The 22,438-nt window shown below is 54.3% G+C and overlaps 1 protein-coding gene across 1 annotated transcript in view; it reads right to left on the bottom strand.

Moving 5' to 3' along the window:
- Positions 1–451: 451 nt before the first annotated feature.
- Positions 452–22,438, bottom strand: part of TMPRSS2 (transmembrane serine protease 2) — a 33,835-nt gene continuing 11,848 nt past the window's right edge. The window contains exons 4-13 of the mRNA XM_021679201.1: positions 17,177–17,263; positions 16,352–16,471; positions 11,464–11,590; positions 10,235–10,345; positions 7,512–7,555; positions 5,906–6,077; positions 4,284–4,459; positions 3,201–3,296; positions 817–959; positions 452–703 (exon numbers count right to left, since the gene is read on the bottom strand). Of these exons, the coding sequence (XP_021534876.1) occupies positions 452–703; positions 817–959; positions 3,201–3,296; positions 4,284–4,459; positions 5,906–6,077; positions 7,512–7,555; positions 10,235–10,345; positions 11,464–11,590; positions 16,352–16,471; positions 17,177–17,263 (1,328 nt within the window). The remainder of the gene's footprint in view (positions 704–816; positions 960–3,200; positions 3,297–4,283; positions 4,460–5,905; positions 6,078–7,511; positions 7,556–10,234; positions 10,346–11,463; positions 11,591–16,351; positions 16,472–17,176; positions 17,264–22,438) is intronic.

Raw genomic sequence — 22,438 nt, 5'->3', positions numbered from 1 at the left:
GGCACCCCTCTGGTTTGATACAGGATATTTTCAACTTTCCGTGTTTGTGGGCCCTGCTCCTGGGCTCCCAGGGAAGCTATACCCAAATTCTGGTCTTCACCACTTTTCCTTGTACGAGGGAACCCCAGCTGCTCCTCCACCCCGGGGCACAGAGATCCGGCTGATCTGCCTTGCTCTGCTCTCTGCCCATCAGCGGAATTTGATTTGATGAGTCGGGGGCGGGGTGGGTGGTGGTGGTGGTGAGCAGAGCCAGCTGAGTCAGAGCTAAGCATGGTCAGCAGAGCACAGGGAAGCCCGTGTTCGCTCGGCTCCGGACTCGGAGAGGCACCGCCCTGGGTTTTTGCACCCGGGCAGCAGCGAGGGTGGACGGCGGAGGACAGGGAGGGCGATGCTGACTGCAAACCGGGGCCCCGGGAGGCAGAGTTTGCGCGGTGCTGGGTGGGTGGGGGGGTCAGCCGTCAGCCTCCTGCAGGCAGGCCACACCCCGCAGACTTCTGGGCTTTGACACCAGACTCAGAGTGCTCGGTGAGGAGGGGGACAGGGAAGTTACCCTCATTTGTCGGTAAATCCAGTCCGTAAATACTGTCACGTTTCCGTACACTCCTGGTCTGTTAGCTTTGGCACAGCCGGATCCCCAGCTCGTGTCCCCAATCAACCACCAGATGCGGCTCTTCAAAGTGACCAGGGGACCTCCACTGTCACCCTGGGGGACGCGGCAAGAGCAGAAGTTCAGACCACAACCCACGCACACAACTGGCCACGCACCGAGGGTGGGGGTCGGGGTGGGCCACGGCGGGCCTGACACCTTGCAGTCACCTGGCAGGAGTCGATGCTTCCCCGCAGATAGCCCGCGCAGATCATGGTCGGCGTGACCAGATTGTTGTAGATGTACTTGCTGTTGCAGCGCCCAGGCTCGATGAGGGGCACCATGACTGCGTTCAGCTCGTCCGAGGTCTTCCCTGAGACAGAGGTCGACACAGAGCTGCTGTGGGGCCAGCAGCTCCCGCGGGAACAGAGGACTCCCTCCTGGGGACATGCTCCTGCGACAGGAGACCGATGGGCACGGCCCCTCCCCGCCCTCACTGCTCCCCCCAAGTCCTGTCCCGGGACACTGGGTCATCCTTGCTACGGGTGCAGTGTGCCGAGTGTGGCTCTTCCTTTTCAGGGACACCTCCCTGCCCCCGGGGGCTCTGGAATGCCGTCCGTCTTCTAGAACCTCCTCTCTCACCACACAGCGACTTGGTTTGGGGCTCCCTCCTCACCAGACCATTCCCGGGCCCACGGGGTGCTCCTGTGTTTCCACCTTCAACAGCCCCGTGGCCCTCCACATACCGCCCCACCTCTCGGCTCCCATGCACTTTAAAACTTCTGTCAACCAGCGTGGACCCTTGTCATCTCTACCACTCCCCTCCCATCTTGCCACCTCCACATGGGTGTCCTCCAGGCACCACGGGCTTCAGGAGCCAAAACAGAGCCTCTCACTGCTCTCCTCCACCCCAAATCCTCACCACCCCGTACTTCCTGGCTCAGGAAGTGGCACCACCGCCCACCCTGGGGCTCAGATCACGAAGCAAAGAGCTGCCCTCCCTGGATCCCTCACTCTCCCCGCTGCTGATATTCACTCCATCTGCAAGGTGGTGGCTCCGTCCCGAACATGCTTGGTGTCCCCACCTCCCAGCCCACCACCCACAGCTGAGCTGGTCAGGGAGGACCACAGCAATGATTCCCCACACTTGAGTTCAGCCCCCCTCCTGCAGGCAGGAGGCATCCTTTTTACTCCCCAAAGGGCCACCAGATCATGTCATTCTCCTTTTTTAAAAATAAGATTTATTTGAGAGAAAGAGCGCATGCGTGAGCAGAAGGAGGGGCAGACGGAGAGAGAATCCTCAGGTAGACTCCTCTCTGAGCATGGAGCCCGAAGCCGAGCTCCATCTCAAGACCCTGAGATCATGACCTGAGCCGAAATCACGAGTCAGACGCTTAACTGACTGAGCCATCCATGTGCCTGTTATTCTCCTTAAAACCTCCTGATGGCTCCCTATCTCACTAAGAATAAAAGCCAGTGTCCTCCCCATAGCCTAGGAGGCCCTGCATGGCCTACACCCTCACCCCTGGCTCACTGTGCCCCAGCCACACTGACCCTTTGGTTCCTTAAACAGCCTGGTCATTCAGATCTCAGCTCAAATGTTGCCTCTCCCAAGAAGCCTTCCCTGATCACCTCTTCAAAGCAGCCAGGCCCCTGCTGTCACAACTTCTTGCTGTTTGAAAGCACCTAGTTCCGTCATTTGTTTCCTGTTTGTCTGACCACATTATGCCCCCAGATATCCACGAGAAAACATGGAGATTGCCTTATTTTGTTCAGTGCTGCATTCCCAGCCCATGGGAGGTGCCCCACAAATCCGTGATTTTCCCATCTGTCCTGGCCACTGTGAAGCCACGAACACCAACCGGAGGCTCACCTGCAGTAACTGTGTTCACACTAGACGCCTGGATGCCGAGCCCACCACCACCTCCCTGACACGCCCCCCCACATCACCCCGCTTGGTACTTTTCACCTTGCTTTAAAGGAGGTGTGTGTGTGTGCCTTAAACACTTTTCAGAAGGGTGTGAACCATACATAAGATGCTTCTTTGTACCAGTAAGCACTTCCAGCACTTCATAAACATGAAACAGCTAGGATTCCTTGATCTGAAAAGTATTCTCGGAGATGAAAGCAAATTATAAGGAAGCCAGCTGAGCAGGCCTGTGCCGGGACGGTGTGGGCCCTCCTGTCTCTCTGGGGCGTCAGGGCATGGGGACAAAGCTCTGGCAGCCTGCCGCTGGCCGTCATGGGGCACGCGAGCCCACGGTCACTCAGCCATCGAAGGGCATGGCGGGCTTCCAGGGCAACCCGTTAGCAACAAGGGGGTGCGATCACAGGGCTTGTACACCTCTCACGGTTAAGTGGCTTTTATAGTTCAGAAAAGCAGTTTCCACACACTGTTCCGCTGGAGCTTAATCAGAATACTGTGCTAAGTAGGGCAGGTACGATTTTTTCCCATTCAGCAGGTGGAGAAACTGAGGCATGGACACTGGGTGAATCACCCAAAGTCATCTAATCATGTGGTAACAGAACCAGGATTAAACCCAGGACCTCCCACTTCCAAACCCCATCCTGTTTTCCCAGGGGACCCGCTGAGCTGCGTGCCCTGGAGCCTCACCTTTCTCATAGGTGGCCCCCCACCCGGAAATCCAGCAGGACTGATCCGGCTCTAGCATCATGCCTGGGTTGGGCAGACACACTGGTTTCACTTTGTCTGTTCCAGGAAGAGAAAGCATGGTGAACGGGTCTGGTCTACGCAAGGTTTCCCGCAACAGTCTTCACCCGGACCTTCCCCGCCTGTACGCAGCTCGGCCTGGGACTGCCACCATCGCTCAAGGAAAATTCCAGATTCCGATGTGTCTTGGCACTCCCACTTTCCGGCCCCGCGGCCCCACGGCCCCGCCTTCCTATAGGCAGTCTGCTCCCTCCTCTGGAAGGTATGCTGCTTGGAAATGGGATTATGTGCTAGTTCTGCTTCTAAATATTCACAGTTACGGGCGCTCCCAGCCTGCACCTCGGAGGCCCCTGCTGGACACCAGCGCCCCCCGACCGGCTCCTCTGGGTCTAAACTGTATCCCAACTTGAATCCAAACACCTCGAGGAGAGGGACAAGGCTCTGCTTCATCTGTACCCATGTGGGCTGGAACATTCCGGAGGGACCCTTGGACGGTCCAGAACGGGGGCCGAATACGAAGCTAAGGGAAACCATGTGTGTTTTTTATTGCTGTAAATTGTGAAGTATCTTACCTTCAGGATTCTTGTGAAAAAGGAAAGTACTGACGAATGTTCGACCAGTAGCTCTCAACTAGAGGTGACGTCGCCCCCGGGGGACGGGACACATTGTTGTCACAACTGAAGGGCACCACTGGCATCTAGGGGGTGGACGCCAGGGCTCCTGCTACCTGTCCTACCCAAGAGCAGCCAACCCCAAATGTCAACAGTGCTGTGGCTGGAAACCCCTTCTGGACTTCCGCGCGTTGGTGAAATCATCACTCTGATCGGTGCAGGACGGGCGAGCCGCTGACGGCCTCCCCCGAGAGCCGCAGGTACATTCTCGGCTGTGCCGGGTGCCCTGTGAGCCAGCCCTCCGCATCCCACCCTCCGGCTAACACGGCCCGGGGTTTGTTCCAATCCACCTCTGTCCGTAAGGTGTGGTCAAAGTCGTCCACGCACCCTGAGCCCCACGGACACGGGTACGTACCGTTAAAAGTCAGAGGTGTCTGCAACTTCATTAGAGCGATGTCATTGTTCTTGGTCTTGGAATCGTAATTGGGATGGGAAATCACTTTTCCCACTCGGTATCCATGTCCATAGAACATGAAAGATTGTCTCAGGATTCCTGCGAAGGCCGTCCAATACCGGGGGTTGTTCAGCGGTCTGGAAGACAGCGCCGAACACCACTCAGCGTCTCAGAAGCACGAACGTGAACACTCATTTGGTGATATCCAAAAGTCACACACTGGAGCCAAGTCTCCCAGAGGTGACAGGACCCGCGAGAAGATACATGGTGAGGCTGACGAGGAGATCTCAGGCTCCCCTCCCTTGGCACCATACCGTGGCCCCCATTCCTGCCCCCTCTACATCCCCATGCAGCCCGTCCCTCCTGTGCTCTGCTCCAGGTTCTAAGAACACTTTCTCTTGGGCCTGATGCCTCCCTGAGATTTCAAACCTCATTTCTTTTTTTTTTTTTAAATATTTTATTTATTTGTTTGACAGAGAGACACAGCGAGAGAGGGAACACAAGCAGGGGGAGTGGGAGAGGGAGAAGCAGGCTTCCCGTGGAGCAGGGAGCCCGATGCGGGGCTCGATCCCAGGACCCTGGGATCATGACCTGAGCCGAAGGCAGACGCTCAAGGACCGAGCCACCCAGGCACCCTCAAACCTCATTTCTGCCAGGACTGGGTCTTACCTACCTTTATGTGGTAGGGCATCTTCTGGCACACAGTAGGTGCTTAATAAATGTATGTGGATGCCTAGACTCTAGGTCAAACAGTCATCAGGGCATTAGCTTTATCTAGGTGTTCCCTTTTTAAGAGAATCCCAGATCCTGGGAAGCCATCAGAAGGAGGAAGGAGGTGGGAGGAGGTAAGGAAGGAAACATCGCTCCCTCCACCCTCCCCACAGCCCCTGGGACGAGCAGGCTCGCCTGTCCTACAGATGTGCAGAGGGGATGCCGTGGTCAGACACCTTGTGTGACTGGCCTGAGGCCACACAGCTAGGGAATGGCAGGGCCAGGACCCAAGCCAGGTACAAGCTCATTCTAAATCAGAAAGACAGCTCTGCGGAGCGAACTTTCTTCCAAAATAGGCATGTGACAAAAAAACTCTACGTTTAAGGATAAAGGCCAACACTATAAATGATGGCTACCCTCCCCGCTCCCTACCCATCTGTGTGGGCAACGCCGTGGCCAAGGCTGCCTAACTGTGGGTCCCAGGGAACCTTCGGACAGAGCAATGTGAGGTCCCCTGGTGTGCCGTCTTGAGGACAAGCATCGGGGGAGACCAGGCCTCCCACAAGGTCAGGGCTCCTGAGAACTCAGCTAGGATGCAGGCTCCCCTCACACACTGTGACCCGCCCAGAGCCCTGCCCACTGGGGACGCCCGCACATACCTGCTGAAGGGGTGGGGGATGGGCTCGGCCCCCGCTGCCCACGCATGCGCCCACCTGCCCCTCCAGCAGGCCACGAAGCGGGAGCTGTGCCCCACGAACAGGCAAAGAAACCGGGGCCTGAAGAGGTCAGACACTTCACTCCCGGTCCCATGGCCCGAGCCACCTCCAAACCCGTGAGCCACGCCCCTGAGCCCCCCACCCCCATGGACTTACTCCTCCACACAGTGGGCGGCCGTCACGATCCACTCGGGGGTGATGATAGAGCCTCCGCAGACGTGCGTGCCCTGGACGTGCAGGCTGACCTGCCAGGGCCAGTCCCCCAGGGAGGCGCTGCTCCCGCCCACGATCCGGCTCTGGCGGATCATCTTCCCTGTGACCCCGCACTCTGAAAGCGACAAGCACAGTGCCCGTGGGCAGGAGCAGGGCCGCCCCACGGCCCCCGCAGTGTGCGCCCAGCCGGCTCCATCCAGTCTCCTGCCAGGCTGGTGGGCCACTGTAGCTGCCTCCTATTCCCATTCGTCTGGGGTCTGAATTTGAGAGAATGTGTCCTGGTCTCTTGCTGGTTGAGGGGAGGAGAGGATCCGCCAGCCCCCCAGACCGCGGGGAAGCGCACTTCAGCTGGCACTTGATTCGGAATTGGGCATGGATCCCATCAGTGTCTCCTGCATGCCCAGGTGGGGGTCTTGGATAACAAAGAGCCTGGGCCTGCTTGACTCATGGGGAGACTGAAGGCTCAGAGGCCCCAAGACTCCTGAACAAAGCAAAGGAGGATGGGAAGGAGGGAGGAGGGAAGAGGAGGAGGAAAGGGGAGGAAGAAGGTGGGGAAGACTGAGGAAAGAGGGAGGAGGGAGAGGGAGGTGGGGGAGAGAGTGTGAGCCCTCAATGCCAGGCCTGGCCTGGTCCCACTTGTGCCAAGTTCTTGGCCAGAAAGGGAAACGAGGCTTCCTTTGTGGAAACTCGGGCGCACCGGTGGGGAAAGAGCCCACTTTACAGGACAGAGGCTCCTGGTGGCAGGGGGCACATGGTGCGGGGGCCTCGGAGGCACAGGTGGACCAGAACCAAACGAGAAGGGGAGACTGGAGGGGGTGCTGAAGTCCCAGGGGCTTCCCTGGATCAATCTCCGAGCCCCTCCAGTCCCCTGTCCTGTCCCTGTCACCGCCAGCGTAAAGACGCTGGGGTTCCGTGAGTGTTCATCCAGTGCACCTGCAAACTGCTCGAGTGTGTGGACCTCATGCCCCACGAGGTGGACGGCAAGGGCTGGAGGGTGGGGCGGGCACATTTTCTTGGGGCCTGAGATAGCTTGAGCTGAGCCTGGCTGGGAAGTGGCAGCCGGCCGGGACCGCTGTGTCACGCAGCCCCCCTCCCGCTCCCCGGGAGCAGCTGCTAGATTCACCTCTTCACGCTGAAAAGCTGAGCTTCGGAACCAGTGTCCCGTTGGAAAACAGGACTGGTCCACCCCAGAGAGGGGAGCGCAGGACAGTGCCTCCCACACTGATCAAAGTTTGGAAGCTGTAACTCATCCCAGCATGAAGATGGGAACAGCCCCGGCTGGGGATGGCAGGAGAGGGGCGCCCGTCAGTTTCCTGAGATTGCCCATCTTCACGGGACGGCTGTTTCTGGACCCGAGGCTGAAGGCATCTCCAGCACACCGCAATTCCAGAAAGGTGTTCCTTGGGGGGCAGCTGGGGTGCAGATGGTGCGAAGCCTCTGGGCATATCCCAACCCATCACCCCACCTCCCTAGACACAGGGGAGGTGTTTCTGAAGGTTCAGTGTGTTCCCTATTTAGGAAAAAAAGCGGGTAAGCAAGAATCACTTACCTATACAGCGTAAAGAAACCACCGTTTTTGAAGAACAGACATCACTGCAAAAGAACAGGGGACATTCTGGTCACTATAATAAGTAGGAGATGCTTGACTCTCAAAATACTTAGAAATACACGTTTTCTTCCAATGTTCTCACTCCCCGGCCTCCCCAGGCGTGGAAGGGCCCACGATTGAGGACTCAGATGAGGAGATTAGATCTGCACGGGGGACACTGGCCAAGAGCAGACACCGAGTCAAAGCCCGGGTTTCAAGTCGCTGCTGTGTACCCTGTGGCCCCGTGCCTCAGTTTCTCCCATCTGTAGAGTGGGATAATGAGGGTACCATCAGAGTGGCCGTCAGGGCAGGCACCCAATAACATGAGCTACTATTTTTATTCCCAGACCTTGAAATCACCCTCTGATTTTGTCTGGGTTCCTATGACTGCTTTACAACTTACTGCACAGAAAGCAAGACAACCAATCATCTGCTCGAGAGCCAAAGAAAAGTTACTCGTTTGCGAGGTAAGTGTTTGAGGTTCCAGTTGAAAGACGAATAACCAATGCAGTCTGTCTCAGAGGGAATTTTCCCCTAATGCATCGTGAGGGAGAGAAGCAGCCCTAACATGCAGGCATCTGCCTCCGGCTGTGTGTTCCCCTGAACGTCGGCGATTTCAGGGTCCGCACGGGGCCAGACAACGAACCGTGTCCAAGCCACACGGTGACCAACAGCCCCCTCTGCTGGCCACCACGAGTGATGGCACTTGTTTGCCAATCCCGAGGTAGCCCGCCTTCATGCCCGCCCCCTTCTAGAAAAACAGCGTTAAGATACCAATCACAGAATCACCTCGCTTCCTAATAGCATCTAATCCAAGCAAAGCCCCGCTTCCCTGAACCTCCCCAAAATGATCCAACACAAGCCCAAGTCCTATACACAAAGTCCCCTCTGACACCCTCACACCGAGAGGCCCCACGGTTCCACGGACCCTGCGGGTCCTGGTGGTCTTCGGCTACGGGGCATAACAATGCCAAGAGAAGACACGTTCCCATTAAAAGAAGATGTTTTCTAAGAACCGTAAAGCCGACTGTCCTCTATGTGGACGTGCAGTGTGCAGCCACCAGCTTGTGGGCACGCCACGGCCGCTCAGGTGAGCCCCACTGGGAGCCCGCAATTCAGGTATCAAAGCAAAGAGAAAGGAGCCTTCCACGCCCCCCCCCACATGTATGGGACACCCCATGCCAGGCAATGATCTCCTCGTCTTCCCTCCAAACCCAGCAGCCACCCGGTGAGTCCCCGGGGCTCTTGTGGAGAGGAGGCAGCCTTCTGTCCCTGCTCAGCCCCGATGCTGCATGTAAGCGTTCGCAGGAAGAACAGAAACACCCAGCATTTACAAAGAGCCCCGGCAGCTGTGTTTAGCTTCCCGGGAAGGCAGAACACAGCCCCGCTGTTTTCCTGCGTGCACCTGGCGAGCACAGCCCTCCTCCTGGGCTCACCCTGTCACATTCCTGGGGACAGCCAGGCTGAGCGGCTTGGGCGGAAGTCAGCCCCCTAGCCACGGCCGTCAGCAGGCACCAGGAATGCAAACTGCTCCCAGCCTCCCACTCAAAGGAAAGGAGGGGCCGCATGGTTGGTTACTGCATTCTCCCATCAAGTGCAGCCCCTGGCACCTGGCCGATAGGGAGGAGATGGCTTGGCTAGCCACCTGCGGATGAGTGATAGGGACCTGGGAGCTGACCAAGGCTCATGCACAAAGGACACTGTGTGACCTTTACATTAGAGAACATTCAGATAATAATGATGATCCTAGGAGACTGCAAAGGCTTTAAACATATATGCAAAACAGAACAAGCAGCTTAAACCCACCCTTTCCTCCACCCCCAATCAGTTAAGCCATCAATCATGTGATCTGTTGCTCAGGTTCATTTCCAACCACTGGACACACAATGACCTGCCCAGGCCCACAAGTTGGCTTCGAGGTCCAGGACACATCGGCTAAACTGAACTAGTCACCCCCTCCCAGGCCCCCAGAATGATGCCGACCCCTGGCACGGCATCATCTGACAAGGTGGCTTAGGGCTGGGGGACCAGCCGTCCCTGCTGCTTGGGTCTGAGGAGATCCTTGGGAAGCAGGACTTCCGGGCTGAAACTGGCAAAGTCCAGGGCAAAGCAGGATCAGTTGGTCACCCTGGTTGGGACCCTGAGGCTTTCTCTGGGATTCCTGGAGACACACCCTTTCACGTAGCATGTATATCTCTAAAGTCCAGGGAGTAAAGGGTGGCTCAGTCGGTTAAGCATCTGCCTTCGGCTCAGGTCATGATCCCAGAGTCCTGGGATCGAGCCTTGCATTGGGCTCCTTGCTACGTGGGGAGCCTGCTTCTCCCTCTCCCTCTGCCCCTCCCCCCCCCCCCCCCCGCTTATGCTTGCTCTCTCTCACTCAAATAAATAAAATCTTAAAAAAAAAAAAAAGAATAGAAAAGCAGCAAGGAGGACTCTCCATTTTACAATGTTATCCAATGCCATCAAGAGCATAAACAAAATGGCCAGTAACCCTTAGCTGCTTCCCAAGAATGAACCCAGAACAACCAGCCCCGCTTAGAGTCCAATTTCCTCCCAATGAGAAACTCATCGATACCCAGAATTACGGCTCAGAGAAATCAGCCTCGGCACCATGATTCTCCATGGTGTCTCCTACTCACTCTCATTACAAATTTTCTTAAAGGAAAAAAGAAGTCACCGAATACCTGTGGTACAGTTTCTTATAGAGATCCAGACTGCCAGCACTTATGTTCAGCTTCATAAAGCTGGTGGCTCCGCTGTCATCCACAATTCCTTGGCTAGAATAAAAACTATTCCTAAAAGAGGCAGAAAATGTTAATCAGAACAATGTCTTCGTTATAAGCAATTGCAAATCCTGTGATATCATCATACTTCTCTTGCACAGTGTTCGGATTAAGAGGAACACCTTAGCATTTGGAAAACAAAATCACAAGTTCTAATCAAGTGAGGTTGTGTTAGAACCATCTTTCCCCACAATAACCCAGAAGTGTTGGGTAAAAGCTCCCGGTTGGTCTTTTTCTAATCTGGTTTGGGTTCGGATAAAGAAACCATGAGAATAGGGATGTGTGAGTAGATGTAACTTAAGTTAAAACACCCCCAGCTATAAAATCCCATAAGGTCCTGAACTGTGACGGGGGCCTCACTATGTCATTCAATTGCAATTTGAGGATGACATTTGGAAATATTTTACCAGCTAAGATGCCAAGTTTCTTATTAAGCAGTAATTAATTTTAAAAACTGGCATATGGAGAACCCCTTAGTATTGCACAGAAGTCATATGGGGACACCCCAAGGAAGAGGTGGTGGCAATAAGATCACACAGCCTTTCCCCCATGGGGTCAGACGGTTGCCATGCACTCAAGGGATGCTCCGGTGAGCCCCCAGCTGGTAATCCCTCGGATGGGCCCTCCTGCCTCTTCCACCCTCCCCGTGGCCCCATGCAGGACTGAATTCTCTTCCATATAAATCTGATGTCACTTCTCTCCCGTTCAAAGGCTTTGGGGCCTCCCCCAAGCATGCATACAGTGAAGGTCAAGGACCATCTGTTCCCTCTGGCCCCGCCCCCGCCTGGCTCCACCCAGGCCCCACCCAGGGCGGCTGGGGAGGTGAGGCTTCAACGCTGCCAGAGGCTCTGGGACAAAAGAGCCACCAAGGCCCTCAGATGGCACCTTGGACCTTGGTGACTGCAGCACCGGACATCCCCGAGTAACCGGGTGTGGATGGAGGCCCAGGAGGCGGCAGTGAGTCTTGATCACTGGATGCCGGGGGGTTGGGGGGGTGTGGTGAGGCACCTGCTGGTTTCCCCGACCAGCTCCGGGCAGGAGACCACTGTCCCCAGCATCGGTGTGCTGGCATGTCCAGGGAGGGGCGGAGAGGATCTTTCCTGCGTCTCTGCGGCTGGGGCCACACTCACCGGTAGCCCATGTCCTGGCACGCGGCCCTCCCGTAGCTGTCATTCCAGTCGTCCTGACACACTGGGTGCCAGGACTTCCTCTGGGCCGAGTACACCTGGAGGATGAAGTTCGGGCCGTAGAGGCGAACTGCAGTAGGGGAGAGGCTCTGTGAGTTTCGGGAGGCTGTCCTAACACCACCCGAGCCCTCCCAGCCCTCGACACAAAGGCTCGGAGGTGACCGCACTGGGTCCCCTGTTCCCTAGGCACTGACCACACCCGAGGGGGTGTCCCTGCTCTATCCCTCCCGGGCCCTCAAGTGCTCGTTACCCCAAAGAACTGACAGCAGGTGACCAGCCAAGGACTCGCCTGCAGATGTTCAACAGCACTATTCCCAATAGCCAGAGGGTGAGAAAACCTAAGCGACCGTCAGCGGATGAATGAACACAGTGTGGTCCATCTCTACCACGGAACATCATCCAGCCTTGGAAGGAGCCAAGCGCTGGCCCACGCTACAACCCGCGTACGTCCCTGTTTCCATGAACTGCCCCAAGTAGGAAATCCACAGCAACAGAGGGTAGATGAGTGGTTGCTTGGGGCCTGGGGTGGGGCTGGGGGCAGGAGGAGGGACAAGCGGGGGACCGCTCAGGGTTCCCTTAGCAGGTGATGAAAGTATTCCAAAATTGACGTGGGGATGGCCGCACTTACTCGCGGATGTGTAAAAACCACCAAATTTTATATTCTGGAGGGTGAATTTTATGGTATGTGAATTATACCTTGATAAAGCTAATTCTTTTTTTAAGTAAATGAATAAGGTAAAGGGTTTTTTAAAAATGATCTCTAAACAATCATTTTGAACAACAAACTGACCCCTCTTGCCCAACACCCTGGATCCTGGCAGAGCACCCCAAGATGTGCCAAGTGCCCTGGTGCCCGGCTCTACCTCTAAATCCAGCAACGCTTTGCCCAAACGACCTCAACTCTTTTGTTTAAAGAAATGAAACATTACAGACATAGTTCAAGCCTCTCTCTATTCCAGTGCCTTTTCCCACAATCCAGAATCCTGAGAATTTTCCTTGAGCAGGTGGCTGCGTGCAGAGGGGCACAGCCACAGAGCGGGATCCCATGTGGCTTGAGGATTGACCAGTCAGGCACTAACAAATGACCTTGAAAACAGCGTGAGGGCACGCTGCTGAATGCTGTGTTCCACACGGTGTCACTTATGCAAAGCCTAAAAGCATGTGAAACCGTGCTCAGAGGTCTGGGGGCGGGGGGGATACACAGGCTGTAAAATATAAAATGAGGACCTGGTTATCACAGACCTCATTCCCCCCCCCCCCCCCGCCCCGTTCTGTGGCCACAACTCCCTTGACCTTCTGACCGACACCTCCGGGCTCATTCCCTGTGAAATGAACAGCCGTGGTCTGATTATTTCCTGATGCTTCCGGGACGAGTGATCCCAAACCCCATGTGCAAGCTAGCCACGTGCTACATGAGTGGATAGACACACTATGCTCCATCCAGACAACAGAATATTATTTGGTGCTAAAAAAAATGAGCCATCAAGCCAGGAAAAGCCAGGGAGGAAGCTTAAGTGCTTGTCACTAAGTGACAGAAACCAATCTGAAAAGGCTACAAGGTATATGATTCCAACACGTGACATTCTGGAAAGAGCACAACTATGGAGACAGTAAAAACGTTGGTGGTTGCCAGGGGCCAGGGGAGGAAGGGGTGAATAGGCAGAACACAGATGGTTTTCAGAGCAATGGAAATGCTCTGTATGATACCGTAACGGTGGATATGGGTCATGATGCATTTATTCAAACCCACTGTCCAAATGTAAATACATTGTACGTTTGTCCACACGCCAAGAAAGAACCCTAGTATGAACTAAGAACTTCCATTAAGAAGAATGTATTAATCACTGGCTCATCAATTAAAATGAAAGCCCCCTACCAACGCAAGGTGTTAAACATGCGGCAGGTGTGGAGGTGGGGAGGGGACACAGGAAGTCCGTACTATCTGCTTAATCTTCTATACACTCACCACTGCTGAAAAATAAAGTTCATTAGATTTTTTAAAAAGTCACTGGAATTAAATATAATTCCAAAATTAAAAATAAAACAGACGCTGCGGCACAGCAGAAAGTAAAGGAGACATTGCCTTCTTTTTTTTTTTTTGAGACATTGCCTTCTTGATTTACGGTCATTTTAGAGACTTTTTTTTCCCTTCCGTGTCTCTGCGATCAAATGCTAACTAGGAGAGCTGATGGGGAGTCAGGAGGGCACATGCTGTGATGAGCACGGGTTGCATCTCTGTGTTGCACACCTCAAACCAATATTCCACTGTACGTTCACTAACTGGAATTTAAATAAAAAACTTAAAAAAAAATGCCAACTAGGAAAACATGACAGGAGAGCTGGAGATGGTCTCAAGCTCAAGTTCTTCTCTTTTTTTAAGTCTTGGGAATTTTTTCGGCTTTACTGAGGTACAACTGACCAAGAACAATGGTATAAACTTAAGGGGTATGACCTGGCATTCGGAGGCATGCACACACTGTGAAGTGGGTGCCACGATCGATCAGGCTGGGTGACCTACCCGTCGCCTCACACAGCTACCACTTTCCTCTGTGGTGAGAACACCTGAGGTCTTCCCTCTCAGCCAGGCTCAAGTGTACAAAACCGTGTGCTCACTGGGTTACCCCGAGCCGCCCTTCGGTTTCTCCTGTGACATTGAGCAGTCTCCGAAACCATGGCAACAGATGTAGAAAGTAAACTAATCTTAACGATATGCATAGGTTCCACATATATATATACATACACCCACACACACACATATACGCACATACTCTTAGGAAAAGAAAGCCCTCCACATATACTTGAACTTTATCCACGGGACGGGTGATGCTCTTTATCGTCAGAAGATGTGCATTTCATTGAGAATAATTTCCGCTCGACAGGTGGACAAATTAAAAGCACATCAAATGTGTGTTCTGATCTGATACAGAATACATACACAATGCCGTGTTCATCTATCTTGTTTTATATAAATAACTGATGTGGAAATTCTACAATCCCAAATTCAGGTGGGTCTACCAAATTACAAATGTGCAAATGCTCCGGACCCAGCAGTTTTACTTCTGGGGGTGTTCCCGACCGATGTGCTCCTATGGTTGGAACACACGTGTTATGTCCATCGAGAAGAGAGGACGCCCAGGGCTCTGGAGCCACACACCGGAGCACGGGGTGTGCCGCCACGGGAAAGCGGGGGCTCCTGTCCCAACCACAAAGGGTCCCCAGGATGTGTCATCAAGACCTGTGCGGTCAGCTGGGCAGTGAGCATTGAGCAATGAGGACAGTAGGAAATACGCACACACGTATTTGCTTTCGCACTTAAAAACTCTCCAGAAGGAGAAGCAAGAAACGTGTATTTGTTGCCCCTGAGAAAGAAGCGTGATTGGCTGGTGAATGGGCGCGCGTGTGTGTGTGTGTATGTGTGAGCGCAGGGGGGGAGAAGTTTTCCCTGTACATCCTTTGGTACTTCCTGATTTTGATCTACCTGAGGATATTAACTCAAAGTATTTAAATAAACACAACTTAAACATTAAGAAGAGAGAGAGGGAGGGGAGAGTCTGCAGGGAACAGAACAAGTTTGTCTTGCTCGAGTTTCTCCTTGCACACATGCGTGCACATGTATGAAAACACAAAAGCCATCACGTGTGATAGCTTAACCACGCACCACGAGCCTCGACACCCCCTACTTAAGGGATGGTGACAAACACATCATCACCAACACACAGACAAGGCGCTGGGTTGGAAGTTTAAGGCTCGAGCGGGTCATTGCCAAGTGCAGACAGTCCCTGGGACGCGGGCGCAGATCGCGGGACACAGTGGCATCCACTTCGGACACAGGTGACCCCAAGGGCCGCACAGAGCTGGGACCGGGCGGGGAGGGCGTGCAGGGCAGCATCCCCACAGGGGATGGTGCAGGACAAGAAAGGGGACCTGCATCCATCCTCCGCCCGCCAGGGCCCCGCCCGTGTTTAAATGAAACCCTGAGGAGTTAGGAGAAACCTGAGGGGAGAAGAGGAAAGCTGCTCGTGGTATTCCTGGTGATCCCTCTGGATGCGGCAATTTTGAATTGTCTGTTTGAAAACAAGAGGTTCTCCAGTAAGCATGTCAGAGCGCGCAGCAGGAAGCAGGACTCGGGGGCGCAGTCCCGCAGCACCACGGCCACGGCCCCGCGCGTCCGGCCAGGCTGGTTGGTTAACACGTTCTGCGGGAGGACAAACTAAAAGCTCGTCAGGAGAAATGGGCCAGCTCCACAGCAGGGGTGGGGGTCAGTTAAATGCACGGCGGACGAGGCTGGCCCCTCCAGGTCCGGCCACCCGCACGACACGGAGGCGACTGGGAAACAGGTCCCAGCCCGGGGTCAGGGTCACGCTGGGGGTGGCCGCCAGTGGATATGGGCACCCCGCCTGCTCAGGCACCATTTCCAGGACATCCACTTCACCACCCTTGAAATCACTCCTAACAATTAACAGGAAATAATAAAAAGCCAGAGCCAGGTGCCCGCTCTGTGACAAGACCGACACATCACGTTAAAGGCGAGCTGGCTCTGAAAATACAGAGCGCACTCCCAACTCTCCGCTTGGGAGCACACCGTCCGAGTGGCCCCAGCCCCGCCGTCTCCCTCCCATCGCTGTGTGATGCTGGGCCAGGAGCGCACCCTCTCTGAGCCTGGCTCCTCATCTGGGGTTAGACCAAAGGCGCAGCCTCCAGGTCGCGGTTCGGTGACCTACTGGGTGGCCACACCAGACACAGGGCTGGCCACCACGCCGGGTACGGGCCGCAGGCTGGGCACCAGGGCAGACTGGTGGCCTCCGCAGGTGCACACAGTGCCTTGACTTACCGCATCGGTTCTCATCCTCCCCGCTGGGGCAGTGCAGGACCCCGTCGCACCAGTGAGAGGGGCTGATGCAGGTTCCCGAGGAGCCGCACTCTACCCCGGCCACCATGCATTTGTTCTCCACTTGCAGAGAGACAGGAGGGAGACCCAGTCAGCCCGAGACGCCAAGAAAACCTCACGTACCCACCACGAGTTCCGGAGTCCACTCTCCGGGCCCCAAGCAACAGGAGAGAAGAACCTTTCCCCCGTTTATTTTAGTAAGGAGCAGATGTGTCCCTGCCACCATCGACAGCAAAGCGAACAGGGCCAGCAGTCAGCAACAAAGTAGCCCCCGGTGCATCGAGTGGGAGGGGCCCGTGGCCTTGGACTCGGACAGCAGCCCACGTCCCCTCTGCCACAGTGAATCTGTGCCCCATCAAAGCCTGAGTGTGCACTGCCCCGGGCTGACGGAAAAGGCTGGCTGTGGCTCACGAGCTGGCACAGGACGGGCACGCCCCAGCACCTAGCAGGTGATGCGGCACACCGAGACTCGGGGACAGGTGTGGCCCCAAGGCGGGGAGTCTGTGCTTCCCCGGTGCCGGGCGGTGCCCAGCGCCCCAAAGCACTGGATGTAGTCGGAGCGGGTCAGTACTCCACTCACAGCACAAGAGTCACTCATAACCACCCGGACAATGCGATCGGACGAGAATGGTTATTCATGTGTCCCCATCACCAAAGAGAAGGAAAGACAAGACAGCTGGTTGGGGGAGAGAAACTGCAGGAAGGGCTGGAGGTCCACCCACGGAGAGCAGGCACATCGGGAAGACTGGGCCCCCCTCTGACACTTACTGAACTTCCAGAGCAGGACAGCGGCCACCACGGCTCCCGCCAGGACGGCCCCCAGGGAGACCGTGATGCACAGCACTTTCTTGGCCTCTGGGGAAAGAGGGGGGCACACAATGGAGTCGCAGAGTTTCTTAGAAGTTACACTCTCAAATTTTACCCACTACTTTTAGAGGACAGCATATCAAGCAATAACTTCGCAGACACTTATTGAGACTTGCAATTTTAAGAACATATCTGGGGAGGTCTTACCTCTCCCACAGCACTCAGTTTTTTAGAGCACAAAAGCAGGAAGCCATGATATGAAGCGACCTATACTTAAGTTTTAAAAAGGATGGTCTTGGGGCGCTTGGGTGGCTCAGTCGGTGAACCATCCGACTCTTGGTTTTGGCTCAGGTCACCATCTCAGGGTTGTGAGATCGAGCCCTGCATTGGGCTCCCCACCCCCAATAAATAAATAAATAACTCTTAAAAAAAAAAAAAGTATGATCTTAGAATAATCAAATAAGGAGGCGCCTGGCTGTCTCAGTCGTTAAGCGTCTGCCTTCGGCTCGTGTCATGATCCCGGGGTCCTGGGATCGAGCCCCGCATCGGGCTCCCTGCTCCGCGGGAAGCCTGCTCCTTCCTCTCCCACTCCCCCTGCTTGTGATCCCTCTCTCACTGTGTCTCTCTTTGTCAAATAAATAAAACCTTAAAAAAAAAAAAAAAGAATAGTCAAATAAATGATTCATGTAAAAAACTGCCTGAAAGAGGAAAAATGCCTTGTTTTGGTGATTACTAGCATGGGAAACAATAACGTCCCCGACTGTCACCTCCCTGGTAGTAGTGGTGCTCAAGGCAGAGTAAACGGTCTTACCCAAGACAGTTTAGGGAACGGATGACGCAGACCTGCAGCGTCCCATCGACAGCCATTAGCCACGTGAGGCTTTTTGCACTTCAGTCACTTATCATGAAATTTATTAAAGTCTTTTATTCATAGTTATGTAAATTCAGATGCTCAGCAGCCCCCTGTGGCCGGGGGCTGCCCTTCTAGAGAGGGCAGAGGTAGACCAATCCCGTCCCTGTGGAATGTTCCACCGGGCAGGGCTGACATCCGCCCTTTGGTTTGAGGCAGGAGCAGCACTGGGTTCACATCGCAGCTAAGAATAAAGTCATTTGGAGAAGGTCACCAACGTTCTCCAGTTAAAACAAGCCGACAGGTCATTGCTGGTCAGCGTGTAAACCAAAAGCCTAGCAAGCGCCAAGCACACCACACCCAGCAGTTCCTACGCAGGTGCAAGCTTTCCTCAGAGGAATCGGGGAGAGGCGGGGGGGGGGGGGCATTCATAGACCCTCCCACCCCCTCAGTTTACGGGAGGACAGCCAGCTAGGTGTCCCGGAGTGTGGGGGAGGCCGGGGACCCCCCCGCCCCGTTTCCTGGCCCTCATCACCGGGAATTCAGAGTCTGCTGGGGAAGGGGAGGTGTGCATCTGCAGTCCTAGCAGGCTCACGGGGGAGGCGGAGGCCACTGGTCTGAGGAGAGCCACGGGCCACCGAGCCACGGGCCACGTGATCAGAACTGGGCCTACAGTGATTATGTCTCAGGGCTGGGCAGGGCGGAGTGGCAGAGGAAACTCAGGGGAAATTCCAAATGCCCAATTTGACTCATTAGCCAAGAACGATTTCTTCCTGTGTGGGGGGGCTTTCCTGTTGTAGCATAAAATAACGTGCCTGGTGAGCTAAGAGCTATTAAATTAAGTATTCTGAACCTCTCGCCGAGCGTATGGCAATCCGCCCAGCTCCTGCGAGGAGCACGCAGGCAGCGGGAACCCCCGATCCTACCTTTGGTGGGCAGGCATCTTGCAATCAGTTGTCTGGTTGACAATTGCACCACTGTTGCGTTTAACTACAACGTACTATTCATGTGCCTTCATCATTACCAATTTCGTCTGTGGTTGATTCAGCCCTACCATGTCCAGGGCCAACCATCTGCATCACAGACTGTTGACCTTCAGTTCTCCAAACCCCAGACGTGAAGATGTGTATGCGTGGGGACTCAGTGTGAAACATTGAGGGCTGGTGCTCTAGCAAATAGATCCAGGGAGTCCCTGGATGGCCCTTGCACTCCTGATGGGTTCTTCTGGATTTGTGCTATTTAAGTAACTTGCAAAACACTATCAAGGCTCTGACAAGGCTACGTACTGCATGATTCCAGATACATGACACTGTGAAAAAAGGCAGAACTACGGAGACAGAAGATCAGCGGTTGCCAAGTGCTGGGGGAACAAGACCGGGACGAGTGGGCGGAGCACGGGGGATTTTGAGGGCACTGAAACGCTTCTGTATTTTACTGTAATGGACATGTCATTATACATTGGTCAAAAGCTACAGAATATACAACAAAAAGGGTGTGATCCTAATAAAACTATGGACTTAGTTAATAACGTACCAGCCTTGGTTCATCGACTGTAACAGTGTAGCACACTAAGGCAAGATGATGGGAAAAACTCGGAGGTGAAAGAAGGGGTATATGGGAACTTGGTACTCAATTTTTCTGTAAGCCAAAAACTACTCTAAAAAATAGTCTATTAATTAAAAAAAATACTTCCAAGGCCAAACATTAAACTTATAAAATGTACATGTTTCTGTGTAAGTCAATAAAATGGTTTTTAAAATAGCAAGGTAAGGGGCGCCTGGGTGGCTCAGTTGGTTAAGTGTCTGCCCTCGGCTCAGGTCATGATCCCAGGGTCCTGGGATCGAGTCCCACATCGGGCTCCCTGCTTGGCGGGGAGCCTGCTTCTCCCTCTGCCTCTGCCTCTGCCTCTCTCTCTCTCTGACTCTCATGAATAAATAAAACATTTTAACAACAAAAAAAAACCTGAATAAAAACCCCGGAACATACTCACACAGAAATGGAACCAGACGGAGTCCAGAAACATTCAGATATATATAGGAATTTAATATGCTACTGAAGTAATATTTTTAATTAGCAGGAAAAGCATTTCTTACTGAATTCACTGTTTATATAGTTTGCTATTTTCTGATGTGAAAATATAGAAAGACCCTTACCTCATTCCCTACCCAGAAATAAAATTCTAGGGGCACCTGGGTGGCTCAGTTGGTTAAGCATCTGCCTTCGGCTCAGGTCATGATCCCAGGGTCCTGGGATCGAGCCCCGCATCGGGCTCCCTGCTTTGCGGGAAGCCTGCCGCTCCCCCTGCTTGTGCGCTCTCCCTCTCTCTCTCTCTGTTACATAAAATAAATAAAATCTTTAAAAAAATAAAATAGCAAGATAAGTTCGCTAAGCAATTTTTGAGTTGAAAGGCCGGTTTTATCATGTAGAACCATAGGCTGGTGCTCTTCCCTTATGAAGTCACTGCTGAGGGATTGATAGGTTCCCGTCCGACTGCTTGCCATCACCAGGTTTTTTCCCCCGGGAAAGTGGAGATGCAGGTGTCAGGCAAGTGGGCTCATCTTGTCCGCCTGGGTTGGACGGTCACTCGTATGAAGTCCACCCTTTGGACGTGCCAACCTCTAGAGGGAACCCTTGGTTTCGGACCACAGCCCTTTTTTGGGGGGAGGCAGATACCACTGTTGGGGGTTCCTGAACTCTCTTGACCCTGGCTTCCTCCCAACCCCCACGACGACCTCAGACCAGGACCCCGGGGCGTGGCACTACTGACTTCTCGGCCAGGTGTCTGGTTGTGGGACGCTGTCCTGTGCACATAGGTGTCACCAGCATCCCAGGCACCCACCCAGAGTCGCAGCCTCTCCCCAGTTACAACAAACCCAAACTGTCTCCAGATACTCTCAAGATCCCTGGGGGCCAAAATCACGCCCGATTAAGAACCACTGGTCTCAGCCTCCCCAGCTGCCACCAGAGAGACAAAAGCACGAGACCAGGACTTCCCTGATCAGACAGGAACGGGTGGAGGAGGGAATAAACAAAAGTAGACGCTGACGGGGAGAAGGACGGACCAAGAGCCGTTTGCAAAGGGTGAGACGCGGAGGCCAGCGTCAGGCGGGAAGAAGGGGGACAGCGCTGGCTCAGGGCTGCGGGGTCTGGGGAGGGGCACGCCGGGGCTTCTAGCAACACAGGTGTTAGGGACTCCTTTCCATGCTTTATGATGTGCTGGGGGCACGTGGAAATTCACTTTATCATTACTCTTTAACTGTGCACCCTGCGTGTACATGCACGCTCGCAAAATAGAGAAAACATCGTCAGCAAAAACGTTAATTGTTTAGCCACCAGTACTCCGACTGGCTGGTACCTGGCAGTTCTCGGCACTCGCACTGGCTGGCACTAAAAGCCGGGAGGGCGGGGCACCTGGGCGGCTCAGGTCGTGATCCCGGGGTCCTGGGATCAAGCCCCACTGTCGGGCTCTCTGCTCAGCGGGAATCTGTTTCTCCATCTGCACCCTCCCCCCCACCCCCGCTCCTGCTCTCTCTCAAATAAATAAAATCTTTAGGGGCACCTGGGTGGCTCAGTCATTGAGCGTCTGCCTTCCGCTCAGGTCGTGATCCCGGGGTCCTGGGGTCGAGCCCCCCATCGGGCTCCCTGCTCGGCGGGGAGCCTGCTTCTCCCTCCCCCGCTCCCCCTGCTTGTGTCCCCTCTCTTGCTCTCTCTCTCTGTCAAATAAATCAATAAAATATTAAAAATAATAATAAAAAATAAATAAATAAATAAAATCTCAAAAAAAAAAGCTGGGAAAAAAATAACAATTAAAAAAATTTGTAAAAAAGCTGGGAGGATGCAAGAAGAAAGGAGATGAGTAAGAGTTAGAAGCACGTGGCATTGAAGGGATCAGTCCTTGGAGCCCTCACCCGCTCTACGCCCACCCTGCTCTGTCCACGAGACCCTTAAAGCCCAGACATCCTTCCGAGTGCCAACCACACCAGCCACTTCCTTCGCTGAGCGCCAAGCCGCCCTCGTCCAGCACCTTAAGCGTGACTTGCTGTGTCCAGGGAACCACGCCACAAAGAAAGGGTGGGTAGGTGACTCCCGCATCGGAGCTTACCATTCACTCAGGATGACGCACCGACAAGCCACGCCGGTAAGAACAGGGCAGAGAGGCCCGGCTTGGAAGACCACCCTGGGTGGTACGGGCCAAGCTGGCCCAGGAGAGTTAAGGAAAGTGAAGGAAGGGCTTCGCAGGCTGGCAGCTCTCCAAGGGTCCCAGGCAGGAGGCAAGAGGGTGAAAGCTGGGACATCGAGGGAGAGGGGGAGAGCACGGGACAAGCCCCGGCAGAGGGAGGAGGGCAGTCAGCGACAGAGGACAGACCCCCTGG

This window comes from Neomonachus schauinslandi, chromosome 1 (assembly GCF_002201575.2).
Source record: "Neomonachus schauinslandi chromosome 1, ASM220157v2, whole genome shotgun sequence".
Classification (NCBI taxonomy): Eukaryota; Metazoa; Chordata; class Mammalia; order Carnivora; family Phocidae; genus Neomonachus; species Neomonachus schauinslandi.
The sequence above is the reverse complement of the archived record's forward strand: the minus strand, read 5'-3'. Positions and strand labels throughout refer to the sequence as shown.